At 36.6% G+C, this 23,099-nt stretch overlaps 3 protein-coding genes across 8 annotated transcripts; all 3 read left to right on the top strand.

Annotated features, from left to right (window-relative positions):
• The first annotated feature begins 240 nt into the window (after window positions 1–240).
• On the top strand, window positions 241–4,970 carry LOC148157919 (uncharacterized). 3 transcript variants are annotated; one of them, XM_088007919.1, is made up of 6 exons: window positions 241–560; window positions 657–698; window positions 2,882–2,956; window positions 3,168–3,251; window positions 4,122–4,253; window positions 4,377–4,970. In XM_088007919.1, exons 1-6 carry the CDS (start codon window positions 314–316, stop codon window positions 4,655–4,657), a joined length of 861 nt encoding a protein of 286 aa, XP_087864045.1. In that variant the 5' UTR covers window positions 241–313; the 3' UTR covers window positions 4,658–4,970. The 3 variants fall into 3 exon arrangements, with proteins under 3 accessions (XP_087864045.1, XP_087864046.1, XP_087864044.1); XM_088007920.1 differs by lacking the exon at window positions 657–698; XM_088007918.1 differs by lacking the exon at window positions 3,168–3,251 and having other exon boundaries at window positions 241–698.
• Window positions 4,971–14,492: 9,522 nt separating this feature from the next.
• LOC148157918 (complement C1q-like protein 2) lies at window positions 14,493–18,406 on the top strand. 4 transcript variants are annotated; one of them, XM_088007915.1, is made up of 6 exons: window positions 14,493–14,746; window positions 14,843–14,884; window positions 16,294–16,368; window positions 16,580–16,660; window positions 17,573–17,704; window positions 17,824–18,406. In XM_088007915.1, exons 1-6 carry the CDS (start codon window positions 14,500–14,502, stop codon window positions 18,102–18,104), a joined length of 858 nt encoding a protein of 285 aa, XP_087864041.1. In that variant the 5' UTR covers window positions 14,493–14,499; the 3' UTR covers window positions 18,105–18,406. The 4 variants fall into 4 exon arrangements, with proteins under 4 accessions (XP_087864041.1, XP_087864042.1, XP_087864043.1 ...); XM_088007916.1 differs by lacking the exon at window positions 14,843–14,884; XM_088007917.1 differs by lacking the exon at window positions 16,294–16,368.
• A 634-nt stretch (window positions 18,407–19,040) lies between these two features.
• On the top strand, window positions 19,041–20,516 carry LOC106908705 (complement C1q-like protein 4). Its single transcript, XM_088007978.1, has 3 exons — window positions 19,041–19,077; window positions 19,779–19,910; window positions 20,030–20,516. The coding sequence occupies exons 1-3, from the start codon at window positions 19,041–19,043 to the stop codon at window positions 20,308–20,310; spliced, it is 450 nt and encodes a 149-aa protein (XP_087864104.1). The 3' UTR covers window positions 20,311–20,516.
• The last annotated feature ends 2,583 nt before the right edge of the window (window positions 20,517–23,099 follow it).

The following is a 23,099-nucleotide window of genomic DNA, read 5'->3' as shown; positions in this document are numbered from 1 at the left end:
TTATGTCTTTGTTCTGATTCCTATGAATTATTATATTTAATATTTTTTTCATGCAAGTTGAAACAAGAATTTAAAACCTTTTAACTTTAAGGAGTTGTTTCTAAACTTTCAAATAAACATTCAGAATCACATTCCTGCAAAAAATGAATGTAGCATTCTGTGTGATTCTAGATTACCATTTTTATCGGTCAAGGCTAAAATAACAAGTCTTATCATCTTATTTCTGATAAGAATATGACAATACTTAGCAATAAAAAGGCTGGACTTCTATTTAAGTCTCCAACAGCAGAGTGGACCTCCAGAGACACTGAGGATGGAAATGAAAATGTTTCTTCCGTTGCTGCTGCTAGTCTGCTCTGTCTCTACAGCTGAGCTGCAAGCTCAGTCTGACGATGACATTCTGTCACATGAAAAGCAAAGTGACGGACAAGTGGGAAAAACAGAGCATCTGCCTAAGCAGCAGACCTTCACACAGGACATCCATGCTGTTCTGAGAAAGATGAGCGCCTGGGTGGCTGCACTGAAGGTGGAGGTGCAGCAACTACAGAGAGACAATGAAGGTATGTTTACAGAGTTACAGTGTTTGAATCAACTGATCCTTATTGATCAAATGATCATTACAGTTCAGAGTTTGAATTATTTATTATCATTATCAGTGAAGACGACGGAGCTGCAATCCCTGAACAAACGGTACCAAGGTACTGATTTTATTAGAGCAAAAGTTATAAATCAATATTATCTTAAATATGACAGGTCATCAACTAAAACTTTGTTTTTGTGTTTTCTTTTCTTTAGAACAAGAAATTCAGTTCAAAGGTATGTAGTTTATTTTTAGTAGAAATGTTAGCTATGGTTTTTGTAGATGTACACTGTAAATGCTGATTGGCGCCTTATCAAGTTCAAGGAGCCCCAAAGCGATTCACACTACACTCAGCCATTCACACATGTGATGGTGGCAAGCTGCTAGATAGTAGCCACATCTGTCCTGGGTCCAGGGCCGGCCCAAGGCATAATAAGCAAACTAAGCAGCCACTTAGGGCCCCAGGGCCACTAAGGGGCCCCCTCAGTGGAGCTGATTTTTTCTTTTTTAAGTAATTATTTCTATGTCATTATAATATCAAAACACAGTTTCACTATGAAGTGATTTGTTTTTAGAATACATAAAATAATGTATGTAGAAATCATTATTTATGGATAAAAATAAAAAAATAAATCGCTCTTGGGGGCTCCCTGGTGGCCGAAATAGGTACCGCAAGCTTCACCGGCAACATGAGCTGCCGTGGAATGTGCAGAGCATCCAAACGTCCAAAGCTCCGGTCAGAAGTTAAGTAAGCAAAACAATGTTTGATAAAAGGACCTATCCTTTAGGGAGGGAGAAGAGAAAGAGGAAGAATAGAAGAAAGCCAAAATAACCTTGTTTTAATGTGCCTTGGTAATGTAATGTAAAGCTGCCGATTTTGATTTTGGCCGACATGAATTTTTTTGTCTGAAATGCCATTAAATATAACAAGAAAGTCGGTGAGTTGGCAACAGTGAGGTGAATATTGTTAACTGTAAACGTTCAGACATGATCAGGTCTGAACGTCTGTCAGTCAAACCTCTCACTGCAGAGCAGAAGAGAACAGAGGCTGATTTTTAAACCTTTGCTGACGAAGATAAGATTAGGGGATAAGATGGGCTTCACATGTAAGTATTGGCCAATCACAATCCCCTAAAATTAAGGAAATCAGTCCTCAGAAATTGACTGGTTGATAAATCAGTTGGCCAATAAATGTATCCATTATTATACATGTATATAATGCAAACAGCATTGCCAGAGATGCAATAAGTTTATAGCAGGTGTGTGAATGATCTAATGATCGGACAGCTGATTGCAGCCAGTCCACGTTGTTAACAGAACTAGAGGGCCCCAAAATCAAATTTTGCTTAGGGCCCCATGGAGGTTTGGGTCAGTCTGACACTCAGAGGTGAGGCTGCCATCAGTGAGGTGAAGTGTCTTGCCAAAGGACACAATGACAGAGATGGAGCGGGAATTGAACCAGCAACCCACTGATTCCAGGGCAAACTCCTACCACCATCACTACTGCAAAGAAATCTGGTGGTGATCTGCTGGTTCTACAGATTTCTTTCTGCAAAGAAATTTGTAGAATTTTTGATGAAAAATTGTAAAATACAAAGAGTTAGAGACCATAGAAAATACATGAAATTACCGAAACTAAAGAAACATAAATTTCAAGTGATTTTTCCAATTCTGAACCGTTATAGTGACGGTTGCCAAAATACTCAATCGTAATCACATTTTACATGTAACTTAAAAAGTTTTATTTTGGTCTCATCTGACAAACTTCTAAGAATTTCATAGAATAGATGTATTGATACTGATATTACACACAGATGAACGCTATTCACTCTTTATCTCAAGCTGCCCTGGAGTTTATTAAAGCATATTAATAAACTCTCTTATAGTTAAGAGAAATCAAATACATATAACATTAAAATTGCAATTCTGAAAAAGTATAACATCCACAACTGATAGTGCTCAGCTAGAGAATTATACATTACTTTGCATTAATCTGTCTTATAAAATTCCATGTAATACTATGGATCATATTTGTGATATTAATATGACGAAATGTGGAAACATTAAATCATTTTCAAGCCATTGTAACAAAACTCTTTAATGACTGTATTAAAAAAAATATTATAAAAGGCAATAAATGCACTGCAAATATATTTACCTGAACTGTAACAACTTTAGAAGCAAAAACAGATTTTTGTTCCAAACAAATTCAGGTTTATATTCTACAAAGCAAAAACACTTCAGATTAATTAAGAAAATATTTGAATTGATTTCATCTCTTTGCTAATCGTCTCATTTCAGCTCAGGCAGCAGAACTGGCTGCTGTTAAAGTCAAGGCTAAAAACCAAGTGGAGGATCTGAAGAGAGAAGGAGAAGGTTTGTGAACTCTGAAGGAAACTAATGACAACACTGACATCTATATTAGTGGTTTTGATAATCAATTATTATAACTTATTGTTATATCTGTACAATAAATTTTAGACATGAGAAGACATCAGTAAGAAAACAAAGCAAAACTTCAGAGTAATTACTGCAGAGACATAATGTTTCATTTAATGCCGAGTCTTTGGTAACTTTTTCATTCCAGCTCATGCAGCAGAACTGGCTGCTGTTAAAGTCAAGGCCAACATGGTTGGAAACGAAGTGGAGGCTCTGAAGAGAGAAAGAGAAGGTTTGTGAACTCTGAAGAGAACTTGTCTTTGCAAAACACTTTAGATTAAGCAAATAAACATGGAACTCATAGCCTTAAACCTTAACTAGCTTCCTTAAACTTCTACTCCCAAAAAAGTGGAAAGAAACAAAACCATACCTCAAAACCAAACGAGTGCGACCACTGTATTAGAACCAGGCTTTGGTCCCTGTAAGGCCCATTGGTCTTCAGAGGGTTAGATATAGCAGAAAAGGCTATCTTTGTGGGGACTTTCCATTGACTTCCATTCATTTCTACAGCCTAAACCTTATCGGTACCGCTATCCTAACCCTAACCAAAACTCAGTTCACACCTCAGTCCTAAATCTGACCCCTGGCCCAAAAACAGTGTTTTCCTTTGTGGGAACCAGGCTTTGGTCCCAACAAGGAGCAGTGGGTCCCCACAATGTAGTATGTGCCAGGAAAATGGTCCCCTTCAGGTATTAGAAACAAATGCACACACACACACACACACACACACACACACACACACACACACACACACACACACACACACACACACACACACACACACACACACACACACACACTTCAGTCCTAAAACTAACCTCTGACCCAAAACAGCATTTTCTTGTTGATCAATTAAATGCTCTCTGGCACAATCTGCCTGTCTGTGGATTTTGTCTAAAACAATGTGAGGACCTATCAACAAGTCTTAGAAGACAATGATTGGACAAAGATTTTTTTTTTTTTTTTTGTAAATGTGAATTAGCTGGATTTATCAGTCAGTAGAGATGTTTAAACAATATTTACTGTGGAAAATGTTACAATGTTTAATACTTTTCCCTGCTGTATAACAGTCTTTGATGTCCTATGTCTGTCTGTCTCTCAGCCAAACATCTGGCTTTCTCTGCCTCTTTGTTGGCATCGGGTGATGCACACACTGGACCGTTCAACACACATATAACTCTGATCTTCAAACATGTTGTTACTAATATTGGAAATGCCTACAACCCAAATACAGGTGCTGCAGTTTACTCCTTATATTTATCTTTTATATGTTTACAAACATAACTAAAATGTGGTAAATTTGTTCTGAAAGTAAAGTTAGTAAAACATTTCTAATTCTGCTAATGATTCTTCACAGGGCTGTTCACTGCACCAGTAAGAGGAGTGTATCACTTTGAGTTCTACATATTTGGACATGGTTCTAAAAATCCTACATCTGCTGTGTTGTTAAAGAATGGAGAGCAAATCTTCACGTCATGGACATCTCAGCCTGCTCGTAGTCAGACAGCTTCTAATGGCGTCTCACTGCTGTTAGAAATTGGAGATGTTGTATATTTGCGCATGTGGGCCAGTTCACGGATTTATGACAATCAATCTCATCATACTACCTTCAGTGGTCATCTGCTTTTCACCATGTAGGCACATGGGTGGAAATCCTGGGTATTGGTGGTGGGGTCCAGACCCCCAATCTTGGAAAAATCTAGAATTGAAGAAAACAAAGAAAACATAAAGGAAACATGTGGTGTTCCAGACACAGACATTAATGAAACTCTAGATTTAAGATTATTAGACACTTTTGCTATGATTTTGCTCCTGTGTGTTGGAGGCTGTTTGTTTGAAAATCTGAAGATAAAGAAAATATAACAAATTCACATTGGTGGCGCTCTCGCTATGAGCTGGCCTTGTGAAAAAGAAGAAATTCCCGTTCTAAAATAAACATTACCATGTGCTACTTCTGGTTATCTGCTTGAATATTGTTTGTATTTTATCTATTGTTTCATACACAACAAAACCTTTGTATTTAAACAATATCAGTATGAAAAGGCCAAATAAATGAAGTACAAAATAAATCTCCTATTGATCTTAAGAAAAAAATAAGAATACATTTTTAGGTTCCCCCCCCCGCCACTGTTAGAACAATGGTTCAGTCCAAAGTGTAGGAGGAGCAGCAACCACTGAGAACCGAGCTTTGGCTCTCCAGTACAAAAAAACCCTCCAGTAAGCAAATACTTTAAGCCAAAGACACATCACACATTTTATTTACTTTCACACATTAACAATAAAAATCAGACTGCAGTACGTTTTTTCATTACTTTTGCTGATTCATGATAAACTGCCTTGTTATGCCTTGGAAATCAAAACTAGCAAAACTGGCTTAAGCTTTATTGTCAATGGTAGCAAATATTTCAAACATACAGTGGAGGAAATAAGTAATTGATCCCCCACTTATTTTGAACAGTCAGTGATTTTTAAGATAGCTTAAAGTGAGAGTTAGAATATCAAAAAGAAAATCTAGAAAATTAAGTAATATTTAAAATAATAATTTGCATTTCATTGAGGGAAATACGTATTTGATCCCCTAACAACCATGACTTTTGTTGGCTCGCACAGACCACTGATGCACTGTAGTCTCAGTGAAGTCATTACCTGCATTAGAGTCACATGGTCCCAAATTGTCAGCTGTATAAAAGGCCACCTGCCAGCAGATTCAGTGACACTCCGACATTTCCACCATGGCAAGACTAAAGAGCTGTCTAAAGATATCAGGGACAAAATTGTTGATCTACACAAGGCTGGAATGGGCTACAAACCCATAAGGAGGAAGCTGGATGAGAAGGTGACAACTGTTGGTGCGATTATTCAGAAGTGGACGAAGTGCAACATTACTGTAATTCAACCTAGGCCTGGAGCTCCATGCAAGATATCACCTCGTGGTGTCTCGTTGAACATGAGAAAGATTAAAAATCAGCCAAGAGCTTTAAAGGAGCTGGTTAATGAGCTCTGGGATTTGGGAAAAAAAGAATCCCAAATCTCTGAAGCACCAAGATTGTCTGTTATTGAAGCTTTTGAAAGTCATTAATGTTAACTTAGTTCAGACTCATTAGAAAGCAACTCATTTTGGGGGAACTTAGCCGAGTTGAAAACTTAAAGCCACACCCTCTACGTCTCAGATCGTGCCCTGCGCTCATGAGTTTCTCTCGTTGACATGACGACCATGTTTGGAAGGCAGCCTTTGGATTTTGGTTTTGAAGGAATATGAAATTCTGAAATTCTGTGGTCCCAGTTTGGAGACTGGGACCACAGTCTCAGTCACAGTCTCCAGTCTCTTGTTTGGAGACTGGGACCACAGTCTCCAAACAAACCATCAGTAATGCACTGAGACGTAATGGTTTAAAATCCTGCAGTGCACGCAAGGTTCCTCTCCTCAAGAGGACTCATGTCCAGCCCCACCTCAAGTTTGCCAATGAACATATATTAATGACTCTGAGAGAGACTGGGAGAAGGTGCAGTGATCAGATGAGACCTTTGTCTGCAACTCAACTCGACGTGTTTGGAAGAAGAAAAATATAGAATATGACCCTAAGAACACCATCCCCACCGTCAAGTTTGGTGGTGGAATATTATGTTTTGGGGGCATTTTTCTTCTAAGGGGACATGCCGACTTCACCGCATCAATGGGAAGATGAACGGGGCCACGTACAGCAAAATCCTGGATGACAACCTCCTTGCCTCTGCCAGGGCACTGAAAATGGGTCCTGGATGGGTCTTCCAGCATGGCAATGACCCAAAACATACAACCAAGGAAACAAGGACGTAGCTCCAGAAGAAACATATCAAGGTCATGGAATGGCCTAGCTAGTCTCCTCACCTCAATCCCATAGGAAGTCTATGGAGAGAGCTGAAGCTTCGTGTTTCTAAACACATGTTTAAAAGCCTCAAGGATTTGGAGATGATCTGCAGAGACGAGTGGGCCAAAATTACTCCTGAACTGTGTGCAGATCTTATGAAAAACTACAAGAAATGTCTGACTGCTGTTCTTGCCAACAAGGGCTTTGCCACCAAGTATTAAAGGATGCTTCACTGGGGGTTACATATTTATTTCCTTCAATAAAATGCTTTTTTTTCTCATTTGATGTAATTTTCTCTGTTTTCTTTTGATATGCCATGTGTCACTGCTCAAATAAAGCTGGCATAAAATTATGAGATATTTCATTTATTTTTTTGTAAAAAGAAAAAAATTAAATCAGTGGGGAATAAAATACTTATTTCCTCCACTGGTATGTCTTTAAATTAATTATTGACTACATAATCTGATCAATTCTAGAATGCATTAAATATAATCAGTTAATATATACTAGCAAAGTTTAAATAATTAAAGTTGTAAAACAAATAAAATTCTTGTATTTAAATTTCATGCGAGTGGTTTTCATTAAAGTTATAAGTAAATTGGCTGCCACCCGTCACAAGACGGCAAAAGAAGATGATGCACTTTCCCCAGTACTCAGGTTTCTGTGACAGACATGTGACTGTGGCTCAGTGGGTAGAGTAGTCATCCTGTGATCGGGAGGTTGCAAGTTCAATTCCAGCTTCCTTCTACTATGTGTTCCTGCCCCTCTGGCCAAATTTCCTACTAATAAATCTGTGAATGTGAAGTGCTTTGAGTGGTCAAAAATGCTTTATAAGCTCAGTCTATTTACCATCACAAAACAATTGCATAAATTTGGTTTGTTGCATAAGCATAAATGGCATCCCATTCAAACAAATATATGCTATTTAATTTGCATAGGTGACTTGCTTATTATGCAATTCAAACAATATACTATATGTATTTGAAATAAATACACCTATAATTATTAATTAATATAACTATACTTTATTAATATCAAATACATAAACATAAGGATTGTGCAATTAAAATAAATAGGCTTTATTACAGTGATGAATGTGAATCAGATAAGGTTTATTTGATAGGTTTGCATGAAAATGATCTAAAATAAATAAATAAATAAAGTAAATGGAAATCCATCCATCCATTTTCTGTACACCCTTGTCCCTAATGGGGCCAGGAGGGGTGCTGGTGCCTATCTCCAGCGAACGTTTCGGGCGAGAGGCGGGGTACGTAAACGGAAATTTGTCATGTAAAAATATTACATAAATCTTAAAAGTTAGGGTTAAATATTTCTGTAAGTTACAAACAGAACAAATATCATCTTTTAAGTCATTTAAGATGTGATACACTTAATGTAATAAACTAGAATTATACACACATTGGAGAGAAATCCGTTATTACTGCTTCCCCTACTCTTTTAATTTGAAAAATAAAGAACAATGGGGCTCAAATGATCTGGTTCAGTTTTTATGTTCGGATTTAGACTTAGACTACAACAACAACAACAAAAAATCTCAAACATGTTACTTATGACTGCTGTAGAAACCAAACAGCTCATTTAAAAAACTGTAATCAACAATTCAATTCAACAATCAGTTTTACAAATGAAACATTTCCATAATTAAATCTTCGAAGCAGAAGGGTTTTAACATAAAAAAAATCATGTTTGATCCCTACATAGTGAAAAGTAGATGACCACTAAAGGTAGTGTGACGATTTGAATTGTCATCAATCCGTGAATTAGTAAACATTTGCAAATATACAACATCTCCAATTTCTAACAGCAGTATGATGCCATTGGAAGCTTTCTGAGCACCAGCAGGCTGAGACGTATATGATGAACTGATATATTTCCGTTCTTCACCGTAATAGCAGATTTAGGATTAGTAGAACCATGTCCAAATATGTGGAACTCAAAGTGATACACTCCTCTTACTGGTGCAGTGAACAGCCCTGTGAAGAATCATTAGCAGAATTAGAAACATTTTTCTAATTTTACTTTCATAACAAATTTACCACATTTTAGTTATGATTGAAAACATGCGTAAAATAAAAATAGGAGTAAATTGCAGCACCTGTAACTATCTGGGCTGAAGGCATTTCCAATATTAGTAAAAACATTTCTGAAGACCAAAGTTATATCGGTGTTGAACGGTCCAGTTTCACTGTGATCCGGTGACGGCAACAAAGAGGCAGAGAAAGCCAGATGTTTGGTTGAGAGACAGACTGACATGAGACATCAAAGACTGTTATACAGCAGGTAAAAGTATTAAACAATGGGACATTTACAACAGTTAAAATTGTTTTAACAAGCCTACTGAAATGATAAATCCAAGTTATTCATATGTACCAAAACATAATTCTGCCCAATAGTTATTTTCTTAAGGATGTTGATATGTCAATCCATAATCTCGGGAAAATCCACAGACAGTCAGATAACGCCAGAGAACATTTAAATGATCAACAGGTAAATCTGTAGTGCAGTTTACACACACTTAGTGAGAACCTAGATGGAGCATTGTTTTGACCCTGATGGTGATTCTATGACTGATTCCATATTGCATAAACTGAAAATTGACATGGGCAACTGCCAATGTTGCCCTTATCAGAAACGGTGTGTGTGTGTGTGTGTCCTTGTTTTTAACTCAGTATAAGAACTATTTTCCTGACAAATCATACCAAATTTCAGATCTACCATGACTGACTGACACCTGCTGGCCTCAGGTTTGCAGCCAGCTTCTGACTGAGAAACCAGTAACCTGCTCCCAGTGTCAGAATCTCACTGAGGAAGAAACTGCGTTAGATTAGATAGATAGGTTAAATTATGCAACATCTTGCTGCAAACCCTGAAGGACCAAAGCTGCCTTGAAAAGTATGTACTATGTAAAAAACTAAAAGTGAGCAAGAGGAAGCATTATGTTGTGAATTTGTGCTCACTGTGAAGTATTTTATTTTATTTATATATTTTTTTCCTTTGTGGCAATATACAAGCTTCCACTTGTCTTAAGTTCCTGCTGTGAACCCCTGGATGAAGGATATTTATTTTTCTATTCTATTATATTCTATCACTTCTCAGAAACATGTATTATTTAATTCATCTAGTTATGAAAATTAAAATGAAAACTATGAACTCAGTATCAGCGCTGCCCATAGTCTTGTCACAGATAAATATGACAACATCGCCCTCAAGTGTTTGTAGTTTGAAATTACATTTGAGCCGGTGAGCGCCTCATTGTTTATTTAGGCGTCAGAGGCTGCGTTATGGAGTGAAAATAGTCTCAAAATATCTGTGCACGTGTCAAAATATCTGTGCGCGTGTAATAATGGATGTGTAACTCATGTAAGCATCTTTCTGTGTAACTTTAGATGGTTGTATCTGTGCGTAAATGCAATTGTTTGTGTGTGTATCTGGCGACTTGTGCATACTTTTTCAACATTTGTAGGCGTAGGAGAAGGTTTATTTATTTTTTTTTATGGTTTACAAATCATGTTTCACAGATACAGATTGTAGCTACTGAAATAGAATTTGGCACTTTTTACATTTGTTATTAGAATGCCTCAAAAAGTAAATCTTTGCTTATAAAATATGAAGTCACTCACAGAATGCACCACCAGGACAAACCATATTTGGTTCTCACCTTATGTGGAAACTATTCTAGATATTTTCCTGTTGATCATTTATATGCTCTCTGCCCGTCTGTGGCTTCTGCCTTAAAGTATGAGAACCCGTCCAAATCCTTGTCATTCTCAGTGTATAAAAAGCCTTATATATCATCTTCTTGCCAGCTGATGGTTCATGAAATGCACTTTCAATCTGTTTCAGAAAACTAGTTGATCGTTGGTTGGTGTAATGCTTCACATATTTACGTTTGTTGGAGAAACTCAGGGAGAAATTTACCAATTCAGTAAAGTTTAGAAAAACAGTCACATAGTCACAGAAGTGTACATAATCTGTTGCATGTATAAAAACATGAGTAACTTTCTGAGGGTTTTTTTTGATGTGCAGAAGAGACACATTACTTTGAGGATTGAACTAATAGTTTTGAGACTTTCAGTTCTGTTCTAAGAAATGAAACAAAGTGACTAAGAAAAACGGCACATTTTGGTACATGTGAATTAATTGGATTTATTAATCAGTAGAAACATTTAAACAATATGAACTGTGGAAAATGTTATAATGTTTAATACTTTTCTGTCCTGTATCACAGAATTTAATCTCCCATATCTGTCTGTGTCTCTCAGCCAAACAAGTGGCTTTCTCTGCCTTTTTGTTGACATCGGGTGAAGGACACACTGGACCGTTCAACACCCATATAAATCAGATCTTCAGAAAAGTTGTTGCTAATATTGGAAATGCTTACAACATAATTACAGGTGCTGCAATTTACTCCTTATATTTTAAAATATAAGGCGTCTGAACTTTACTTTCAGAACTTTTGTTCTGAAAGTAAAGTTAGTAAAACGTTTCTAATTCTGCTAATGATTCTTCACAGGGCTGTTCACTGCACCAGTAAGAGGAGTGTATCACTTTGAGGTCCACATATATGGACATGGTTCTACTAATCCTACATCTGCTGTGTTGATCAAGAATGGAGAGCAAATCTTTACAGCATGGACACAACAGCCTGCTGGTGATCAGAAAGGTTCTTATGGCGTCTCACTGCTGTTAGAAATTGGAGACGCTGTATTTTTATGAGTGCGGGCCAATTCATGGATTTATGACAATATACAGTAGATCCTAACACTACCTTCAGTGGTCATTTATTTTTCATCATGTAGGCATCTAACATGGTCTAACATTGCACTGGCTTCTTCGTTCAAAGGGACGCAGGCGATTTTTCTCTTACATGCTCCCATCTCACTCACGGTGCAACACAGGATACATAAACATACCGCAAAGCACACTGGGAAATACTTTTCACTCCTGTCTTTTACTTCAGTTTTTTTAAGTGCTGACCTAAAAACTAGTTTATTCAACTCTTGGAGGTTTGACAAAATTAATAAAGAGTTAACACAACTTACTACTGTAAGTTTATCTTTCACAAACTCACACATTTAGGTTCAAAAACTAAAACTAAATTTATTTTACTTGAAGAGTAGAAGACAGTAGACACAACTTAATGCAGCTCAAATGTTTGACAGTGTATAATTCTAGTCTATTTCATTAACTGGATCATATCTTAAGATGATGATCAAAAGTGAATTTTACTATTATTATTATCATTATTATTATTATTATCATTATTATTATTATTATTATTATTATTGTTTTACCCAAAACATCTTTTGGAACGAAAGATGTGGTTATTTTTTATTTTTAAATAAAAGTCACTTTTGTCAAAAAAAAGACTAGACTTATTCCATTATATTATAAAGGTGACGACATATTTATTTTCATTTGTTAACCATCATCTTCACTCATATTTCATTCTCATCTATTTCTTTCCAATATGCAAAATTATGTATTTTAATGTCAACTAAGGATAGACAATAATCAATAGTTATATTGATTACTGTTTTATTTAGATTGATTCTAATATTATGCAGGGAATTATTGTATATTGTCAAAGCAATGTGAGATCATCATGTTTGTCCCATCCTGAAGGTCGTAGTTTAGCAGTGAAAGAATAAAGTTTCATTTTGTTATTTATCCAAAATTTATTTGAGGAGCGACAAGACATAAAACAATGTTGCTTTTTAAAGAAATTGTTGTCCTTTAAATAGGCCCTTTAGTCAAAGGCTAAAGTTTCTGATTAGGCTTTAGAAGTAAACCTTTAAAAAGACTTTTTTTCCAGTGTTCACTTCACTGAACTCTGTTGAAAACCTCCTGGTTATTCCACCAAATACTGATTTCTGAACTCTTCCTGAGTTAAAACATTAGTATTGTTGTTTCTAAATGAATATAAACTTGTTTTCTTTGCATTATTTGAGGTCTGAAAGCACTGCATCTTTTTCTAAATAAATGAAATAAATGAAATAAATTTCATTTCATTTCATTTCATTTCATTTCATTTCATTTCATTTCATTTCATTTCTTTAATTTGACCATCTCTCATTTTCTGCAAATAAATACTACATCTTTGCATGGAATTTCAGAGACATGTTGTCAGTAGTTAGAACAATTTTCATTTTACTCAAACATATACTTATAAAGAGTAAAAATCAGAGAAACTGATCATTTCAAGTGGTCTCTTGATTTTTTCCCCAGAGCTGTATAGAGACAGCCAGGCTCCATGGCTTTTGGCCAGAGCAGGGCCATCATAAAATAGGATAAAATAATACGTTAAAAACATTGGATCAGCAATATGAAGGACATAACTATTTTTTGGGACAGATTCCTGCTCATCCTGCATTGAACAGTAAGTGGTTTTGTGGACATGACGAATGGCCTCTGCCGTCCCCAGGTGCATATCACTGTCAGTAGCGGCTAAAAGGCCAATGACTTGCAGTGGCGGTTTCTGATATGAGCGACATGGGCAACCACCCAGGGCGGCAACTTGTGGAAACAGCATGAGCTGAATTTTGTAACTGTTTTCATCTGTAGGAAATATACAGGCTCCTTCCTTAAATTAGAACATGACTGAAAATGTCATTTTTTTAGTAATTTCATCACCAGGTGAAAAACGTCATACAGATTAATTAGACGACTGATGTTTCAACATCTTTACATCTATTAGTATGTTTAATACCTTCGAAAAGGTTTTTATTTTCAATAAGGACTATTAATCTGACAAGCATCATCAGGATGTATATTCTAGGTTATTGACTAAGACTGCATGGCTTTCCCATTTAAGCTTTGTTCTTGTTCTTAGCACAATAAAAGCCTTTTCTGGCGACAGACTTTGGCCCACAGTCCTTCCTAATCATTTCTGCTGCACTTCTGCAAAATCATTGATTACAAAGATCTGGTTAAAGTAGTTTTATTGATCAAGATATCCAACTGCTTAGTTTCATTTATGAATAAATATTACTTTATTGATTACTGTGAAGTTGGTCTTAGAACAGTGATCAGGTAATCTCCACTCCTTCAGTCATTGTTTACCTGCCATTATTCCAAAAATATTATTTATACCTCAGACAAACTATGACATTTGGTCTGGATTGTTTGAACAATTTACGACAAATGATCTGATTTGAAACATTTTATAAGGAAATCTCAGTTATTTTAGTAAAACTTCATTTAAACCATTTGTCTTAAATCACTGACACTAACATAAAAAACATGTTTACTGACATGTTGAGTATGTAAATTTAGTAATTATTTATCAATGCTGACCTTTTATGTCTTTGTTCTGCTTCCTATGAATTATTATATTAAATTTTTTTTCATGCAAGTTGAAACAAGAATTTAAAACCTTCTAACTTTAAGGAGTTGTTTCTAAACTTTCAAATAAACATTCAGAATCACATTCCTGCAAAAAATGAATGTAGCATTCTGTGTGATTCTAGATTACCATTTTTATCGGTCAAGGCTAAAATAACAAGTCTTATCATCTTATTTCTGATAAGAATATGACAATACTTAGCAATAAAAAGGCTGGGCTCCTATTTAAGTCTCCAACAGCAGAGTGGACCTCCAGAGACTCTGAGGATGGAAATGAAAATGTTTCTTCCGTTGCTGCTGCTAGTCTGCTCTGTCTCTACAGCTGAGCTGCAAGCTCAGTCTGACGATGACATTCTGTCACATGAAAAGCAAAGTGACGGACAAGTGGGAAAAACAGAGCATCTGCCTAAGCAGCAGACCTTCACACAGGACATCCATGCTGTTCTGAGAAAGATGAGCGCCTGGGTGGCTGCACTGAAGGTGGAGGTGCAGCAACTACAGAGAGACAATGAAGGTATGTTTACAGAGTTACAGTGTTTGAATCAACTGATCCTTATTGATCAAATGATCATTACAGTTCAGAGTTTGAATTATTTATTATCATTATCAGTGAAGACGACGGAGCTGCAATCCCTGAACAAACGGTACCAAGGTACTGATTTTATTAGAGCAAAAGTTATAAATCAATATTATCTTAAATATGACAGGTCATCAACTAAAACTTTGTTTTTGTGTTTTCTTTTCTTTAGAACAAGAAATTCAGTTCAAAGGTATGTAGTTTATTTTTAGTAGAAATGTTAGCTATGGTTTTTGTAGATGTACACTGTAAATGCTGATTGGCGCCTTATCAAGTTCAAGGAGCCCCAAAGCGATTCACACTACACTCAGCCATTCACACATGTGATGGTGGCAAGCTGCTAGATAGTAGCCACATCTGTCCTGGGTCCAGGGCCGGCCCAAGGCATAATAAGCAAACTAAGCAGCCACTTAGGGCCCCAGGGCCACTAAGGGGCCCCCTCAGTGGAGCTGATTTTTTCTTTTTAAGTAATTATTTCTATGTCGTTATCATATCAAAAACACACAGTTTCACTATGAAGTGATTTGTTTTTAGAATACTATATATAAAATAATGTATGTAGAAATCATTATTTATGGATAAAAAGAAAAAAATAAATCGCTCTTGGGGGCTCCCTGGTGGCCGAAATAGGTACCGCAAGCTTCACCGGCAACATGAGCTGCCGTGGAATGTGCAGAGCATCCAAACGTCCAAAGCTCCGGTCAGAAGTTAAGTAAGCAAAACAATGTTTGAAAAAAGTACCTATCCTTTAGGGAGGGAGAAGAGAAGAGGAAGAAGAGAAGAAAGCCAAGATAACCTTGTTTTAATGTGCCTTGGTAATGTAATGTAAAGCTATCAAGTGATTTTTCCAATTCTGAACCGTTATAGTGACGGTTGCCAAAATACTCAATCGTAATCACATTTTACATGTAACTTAAAAAGTTTTATTTTGGTCTCATCTGACAAACTTCTAAGAATTTCATAGAATAGATGTATTGATACTGATATTACACACAGATGAACGCTATTCACTCTTTATCTCAAGCTGCCCTGGAGTTTATTAAAGCATATTAATAAACTCTCTTATAGTTAAGAGAAATCAAATACATATAACATTAAAATTGCAATTTCTGAAAAAGTATAACATCCACAACTGATAGTGCTCAGCTAGAGAATTATACATTACTTTGCATTAATCTGTCTTATAAAATTCCATGTAATACTATGGATCATATTTGTGATATTAATATGACGAAATGTGGAAACATTAAATCATTTTCAAGCCATTGTAACAAAACTCTTTAATGACTGTATTAAAAAAAATATTATAAAAGGCAATAAATGCACTGCAAATATATTTACCTGAACTGTAACAACTTTAGAAGCAAAAACAGATTTTTGTTCCAAACAAATTCAGGTTTATATTCTACAAAGCAAAAACACTTCAGATTAATTAAGAAAATATTTGAATTGATTTCATCTCTTTGCTAATCGTCTCATTTCAGCTCAGGCAGCAGAACTGGCTGCTGTTAAAGTCAAGGCTAAAAACCAAGTGGAGGATCTGAAGAGAGAAGGAGAAGGTTTGTGAACTCTGAAGGAAACTAATGACAACACTGACATCTATATTAGTGGTTTTGATAATCAATTATTATAACTTATTGTTATATCTGTACAATAAATTTTAGACATGAGAAGACATCAGTAAGAAAACAAAGCAAAACTTCAGAGTAATTACTGCAGAGACATAATGTTTCATTTAATGCCGAGTCTTTGGTAACTTTTTCATTCCAGCTCATGCAGCAGAACTGGCTGCTGTTAAAGTCAAGGCCAACATGGTTGGAAACGAAGTGGAGGCTCTGAAGAGAGAAGAAGGTTTGTGAACTCTGAAGAAAACTTGTCTTTGCAAAACACTTTAGATTAAGCAAATAAACATGGAACTCATAGCTTTAAGCCTTAACTAGCTTCGGTAACACTTTATTTGAAGGGGGGTGAATAAGACTGTCATGACACTGTCATAAACATGACATAACACCTGTCATGAACATGAATAAGCCTTCATGAATATTTATGACTGTTGTCATAAAGCATCATTCGGTAAATTATGACACTTTTAATACAAAGTTGACATTATTCAAAATGTCTTTGTTATGACAACTTGACATTAACCAGGAAATCATTACTGTTTAAACTTTACCTTTAATAACATAAAGTTACCTAATTTTTAAAGTGCAATCAATAATACTTTTATAACAAATTTATATCAGTAATGATTTCTTTCTTTCTTAACCCTAACCAAAACTCAGTTCACACCTCAGTCCTAAATCTGACCCCTGGCCCAAAAACTGTTTTCCTTTGTGGGAACCAGGCTTTGGTCCCAACAAGGAGCAGTGGGTCCCCACAATGTAGTATGTGTCAGGAAAATGGTCCCCTTAAGGTATTAGAAACAAATGCACACATACATACACACTTCAGTCCTAAACCTAACCTCTGACCCAAAACAGCATTTTCTTGTTGATCAATTAAATGCTCTCTGGCACAATCTGCCTGTCTGTGGATTTTGTCTAAAACAATGTGAGGACCTATCAACAAGTCTTAGAAGACAATGATTGGACAAAGATTTTTTGTTTGTTTGTTTGTTTTTCATTTTTTGTAAATGTGAATTAGCTGGATTTATCAGTCAGTAGAGATGTTTAAACAATATTTACTGTGGAAAATGTTACAATGTTTAATACTTTTCCCTGCTGTATAACAGTCTTTGATGTCCTATGTCTGTCTGTCTCTCAGTCAAACATCTGGCTTTCTCCGCCTCTTTATTGGCAAAGGGTCAAGGACACACTGGACCGTTCAACACCGAGATAACTCTGATCTTCAAACATGTTGTTACTAATATTGGAAATGCCTACAACCGAGAAACAGGTGCTTCAACTTACTCCTTATATTTTATATATGTTTACAAACATAACTAAAATGTGGTAAATTTGTTCTGAAAGTAAAGTTAGTAAAACGTTTCTAATTCTGCTAATGGTTCTTCACAGGGCTGTTCACTGCACCAGTAAGAGGAGTGTATCACTTTCAGTTCCACATATTTGGACATGGTTCTACTAATCCTACATCTGCTGAGTTGGTCAAGAACGGAGAGAAAATCTTCATGTCATGGACATCTCAGCCTACTGGTGGTCAGAAAGCTTCTAATGGTGTCTCACTGCTGTTAGAAATTGGAGATGTTGTATTTATGCGCATGTGGGCCAATTCACGGATTTATGACAATCAATCTCATCATACTACCTTCAGTGGTCATCTGCTTTTCACCATGTAGGCACATGGGTGGAAATCCTGGGTATTGGTGGTGGGGTCCAGACCCCCAATCTTGGAAAAATCTAGAATTGAAGAAAACAAAGAAAACATGTGGTGTTCCAGACACAAACATTAATGAAACTCTAGATTTAAGATTATTAGACACTTTTGCTATGATTTTGCTCCTGTGTGTTGGAGGCTGTTTGTTTGAAAATCTGAAGATAAAGAAAATATAACAAATTGCCATTGGTGGCGCTCTCGCTATGAGCTGGCCTTGTGAAAAAGAAGAAATTCCCGTTCTAAAATAAACATTACCATGTGCTACTTCTGGTTATCTGCTTGAATATTGTTTGTATTTTATCTATTGTTTCATACACAACAAAACCTTTGTATTTAAACAATATCAGTATGAAAAGGCCAAATAAATGAAGTACAAAATAAATCTCCTATTGATCTTAAGAAAAAAATAAGAATACATTTTTAGGTCCCCCCCCCCCCCCCCCCGCCGCCACTGTTAGAACAATGGTTCAGTCCAAAGTGTAGGAGGAGCAGCAACCGCTGAGAGCTTTGGCTCTCCAGTACAAAAAAAACCCTCCAGTAAGCAAATATTTTAAGCCAAAGACACATCACACATTTTATTTACTTTCACACATTAACAATAAAAATCAGACTGCAGTACGTTTTTTCATTACTTTGGCTGAATCATGATAAACTGCCTTGTTATGCCTTGGAAATCAAGACTAGCAAAACTGGCTAAATTTTCTCATACTTAAGCTTTATTGTCAAAGGTAGCAAATATTTCAAACATACAGTGGAGGAAATAAGTCATTGATCCCCCACTTATTTTGAAGAGAGAGTTAGAATATCAAAAAGAAAATCTAGAAAATTAAGTAGTATTTAAATAAAATAATAATTTGCATTTCATTGAGGGAAATAAGCATTTGATCCCCTAACAACCATGACTATTGTTGGCTCCCACAGACCACTGATGCACCGTAGTCTCAGTGAAGTCATTACCTGCATTAGAGTCACATGGTCCCAAATTGTCAGCTAAAAGGCCACCTGCCAAGGAAGTCTATGGAGAGAGCTGAAGCTTCGTGTTTCTAAACACATGTTTAAAAGCCTCAAGGATTTGGAGATGATCTGCAGAGACGAGTGGGCCAAAATTACTCCTGAACTGTGTGCAGATCTTATGAAAAACTACAAGAAATGTCTGACTGCTGTTCTTGCCAACAAGGGCTTTGCCACCAAGTATTAAAGGATGCTTCACTGGGGGTTAAATATTTATTTCCTTCAATAAAATGCTTTTTTTATTGAAGGCATTCAATAAAAAATGTTTAAATGTGTGCATTTAAACAAATGCACACATACATACACACTTCAGTCCTAAACCTAACCTCTGACCCAAAACAGCATTTTCTTGTTGATCAATTAAATGCTCTCTGGCACAATCTGCCTGTCTGTGGATTTTGTCTAAAACAATGTGAGGACCTATCAACAAGTCTTAGAAGACAATGATTGGACAAAGATTTTTTGTTTGTTTGTTTGTTTTTCATTTTTTGTAAATGTGAATTAGCTGGATTTATCAGTCAGTAGAGATGTTTAAACAATATTTACTGTGGAAAATGTTACAATGTTTAATACTTTTCCCTGCTGTATAACAGTCTTTGATGTCCTATGTCTGTCTGTCTCTCAGTCAAACATCTGGCTTTCTCCGCCTCTTTATTGGCAAAGGGTCAAGGACACACTGGACCGTTCAACACCGAGATAACTCTGATCTTCAAACATGTTGTTACTAATATTGGAAATGCCTACAACCGAGAAACAGGTGCTTCAACTTACTCCTTATATTTTATATATGTTTACAAACATAACTAAAATGTGGTAAATTTGTTCTGAAAGTAAAGTTAGTAAAACGTTTCTAATTCTGCTAATGGTTCTTCACAGGGCTGTTCACTGCACCAGTAAGAGGAGTGTATCACTTTCAGTTCCACATATTTGGACATGGTTCTACTAATCCTACATCTGCTGAGTTGGTCAAGAACGGAGAGAAAATCTTCATGTCATGGACATCTCAGCCTACTGGTGGTCAGAAAGCTTCTAATGGTGTCTCACTGCTGTTAGAAATTGGAGATGTTGTATTTATGCGCATGTGGGCCAATTCACGGATTTATGACAATCAATCTCATCATACTACCTTCAGTGGTCATCTGCTTTTCACCATGTAGGCACATGGGTGGAAATCCTGGGTATTGGTGGTGGGGTCCAGACCCCCAATCTTGGAAAAATCTAGAATTGAAGAAAACAAAGAAAACATGTGGTGTTCCAGACACAAACATTAATGAAACTCTAGATTTAAGATTATTAGACACTTTTGCTATGATTTTGCTCCTGTGTGTTGGAGGCTGTTTGTTTGAAAATCTGAAGATAAAGAAAATATAACAAATTCACATTGGTGGCGCTCTCGCTATGAGCTGGCCTTGTGAAAAAGAAGAAATTCCCGTTCTAAAATAAACATTACCATGTGCTACTTCTGGTTATCTGCTTGAATATTGTTTGTATTTTATCTATTGTTTCATACACAACAAAACCTTTGTATTTAAACAATATCAGTATGAAAAGGCCAAATAAATGAAGTACAAAATAAATCTCCTATTGATCTTAAGAAAAAAATAAGAATACATTTTTAGGTCCCCCCCCCCCCCCCCGCCGCCACTGTTAGAACAATGGTTCAGTCCAAAGTGTAGGAGGAGCAGCAACCGCTGAGAGCTTTGGCTCTCCAGTACAAAAAAAACCCTCCAGTAAGCAAATATTTTAAGCCAAAGACACATCACACATTTTATTTACTTTCACACATTAACAATAAAAATCAGACTGCAGTACGTTTTTTCATTACTTTGGCTGAATCATGATAAACTGCCTTGTTATGCCTTGGAAATCAAGACTAGCAAAACTGGCTAAATTTTCTCATACTTAAGCTTTATTGTCAAAGGTAGCAAATATTTCAAACATACAGTGGAGGAAATAAGTCATTGATCCCCCACTTATTTTGAAGAGAGAGTTAGAATATCAAAAAGAAAATCTAGAAAATTAAGTAGTATTTAAATAAAATAATAATTTGCATTTCATTGAGGGAAATAAGCATTTGATCCCCTAACAACCATGACTATTGTTGGCTCCCACAGACCACTGATGCACCGTAGTCTCAGTGAAGTCATTACCTGCATTAGAGTCACATGGTCCCAAATTGTCAGCTAAAAGGCCACCTGCCAAGGAAGTCTATGGAGAGAGCTGAAGCTTCGTGTTTCTAAACACATGTTTAAAAGCCTCAAGGATTTGGAGATGATCTGCAGAGAGGAGAGGGCCAAAATTACTCCTGAACTGTGTGCAGATCTTATGAAAAACTACAAGAAATGTCTGACTGCTGTTCTTGCCAACAAGGGCTTTGCCACCAAGTATTAAAGGATGCTTCACTGGGGGTTAAATATTTATTTCCTTCAATAAAATGCTTTTTTTTTCAATTGATATAATTTTCTCTGTTTTTCTTTTGATATGCCATGTGTCACTGCTAAAATAAAGCTGGCATAAAATTATGAGATGTTTCATTTATTTTTTTGTATTTTTTTTTAAATCAGTAGGGGAATGAAATACTTATTTCCTCCACTGTTATGCCTTTAAATTAAGGGGGCGTTTACACGACAACGATCCAACAAAAACGGAACAAAACTTCCGTTTTTGTTGGATCGTTTACACGAAAACGTTCTAATTACGATCTGTGTTTACACAGTAACGGCACACATCGAAAACGTGGAATGCTCTCGCTGCGCCTAGTTGGTGCTAGGTTCTTTGAAACTGAGTGCACATGTGTTTAAAAAAAGTTCTACTTGAAGGCATGTGGATTCGTGTTTCCCCATCAGGTACCGTTCTCCCATCGATTGGGAGAAAACACGCATTGTGTGCGTCTGATTAGGGTTCATGCAGTTGGAAAAAGTGGGATAACTTTAATGCAACACCTTGTTTGAGCTTTCACGGTGTCGGTAGCGGGCCCTGGACTGGAAGCTGTTTTTATTGTTTTTACCTTGGAATGGCCAACAGTCTGTTATTCCTATATAAATTTGATAAAATAAGAGCTCCCGCCCTTCCCATATCCGTGTCCTCTGTCACCTTTTCCAGCAGTTAAAACAGTTTAATCCGTTGCTAACAAGTCGTAACCTGTTTTTCCGAGCTGCCTTCAAACGCAACATTAACGCTGAGACGCTCGCGCTGGGTTTACACCTGTGAGGCAGCAAAGTAGACCTGCTGCTGCTGTGCAGGTATGTGTTAGAATCATGGCAGCAAACCAGAAAAACGTAAATAACTTTGCACAGTTTTTTCCCCCAAACTAACCGACTGAGTTGAGTAAAGCTGTTGGATGCAGGTAATGATAGCTAAAAGATGACTAGCTAATATCAATACAGCACGTTAAGCTTGTAGCAAGTAGCCTGTATGCTATTGATGTTGTCTAGTTCAGTTAAACTCGTCTGGAGACGGGGCTGGTCCGTAGTTCTCTAGATAAGAGGCTGAACAAACAGCCGTGTATTTTGCCACCTGGGCGGTGCGGAGCGGTGAAGAGACGCTGAGAGAACCGTATCTGATGGGGAAACAGTAACACCAGTATTGTGAGTAGTTTCTTCTTCTTCTGTGGATTGTAGGAAGCAGCTATGTTTTGCGTCGTAATATACATGAGCTGGGGATTCTCTGGAAGAAAAGATCCGTTTTCTCGGTTTACACGACAACGGAAAACGGTACGTTTCAGAAACATCGCACTCTGGAACCCGTTTTCAATCTGTGCCGTTGTCAGAGAAAACATTCGGTGGTTTCGTGTAAATGCGCACTACAAACGCAACAAAACTCATCCATTTTCCCCCAAAATCGTTGTCGTGTAAACGGGGTCTATGTAATCTAATCAATTCTAGAATGTATTAAATGTAATTAGTTAATATACACCAACACAGTTTAAATAATCAAAGTTGTAAAA

Source organism: Poecilia mexicana, unplaced genomic scaffold (genome assembly GCF_051168715.1).
Source record: "Poecilia mexicana isolate PSO_F unplaced genomic scaffold, ASM5116871v1 scaffold_8, whole genome shotgun sequence".
Taxonomy (NCBI): Eukaryota; Metazoa; Chordata; class Actinopteri; order Cyprinodontiformes; family Poeciliidae; genus Poecilia; species Poecilia mexicana.
This window is presented reverse-complemented; position numbering and strand designations above follow the sequence as displayed.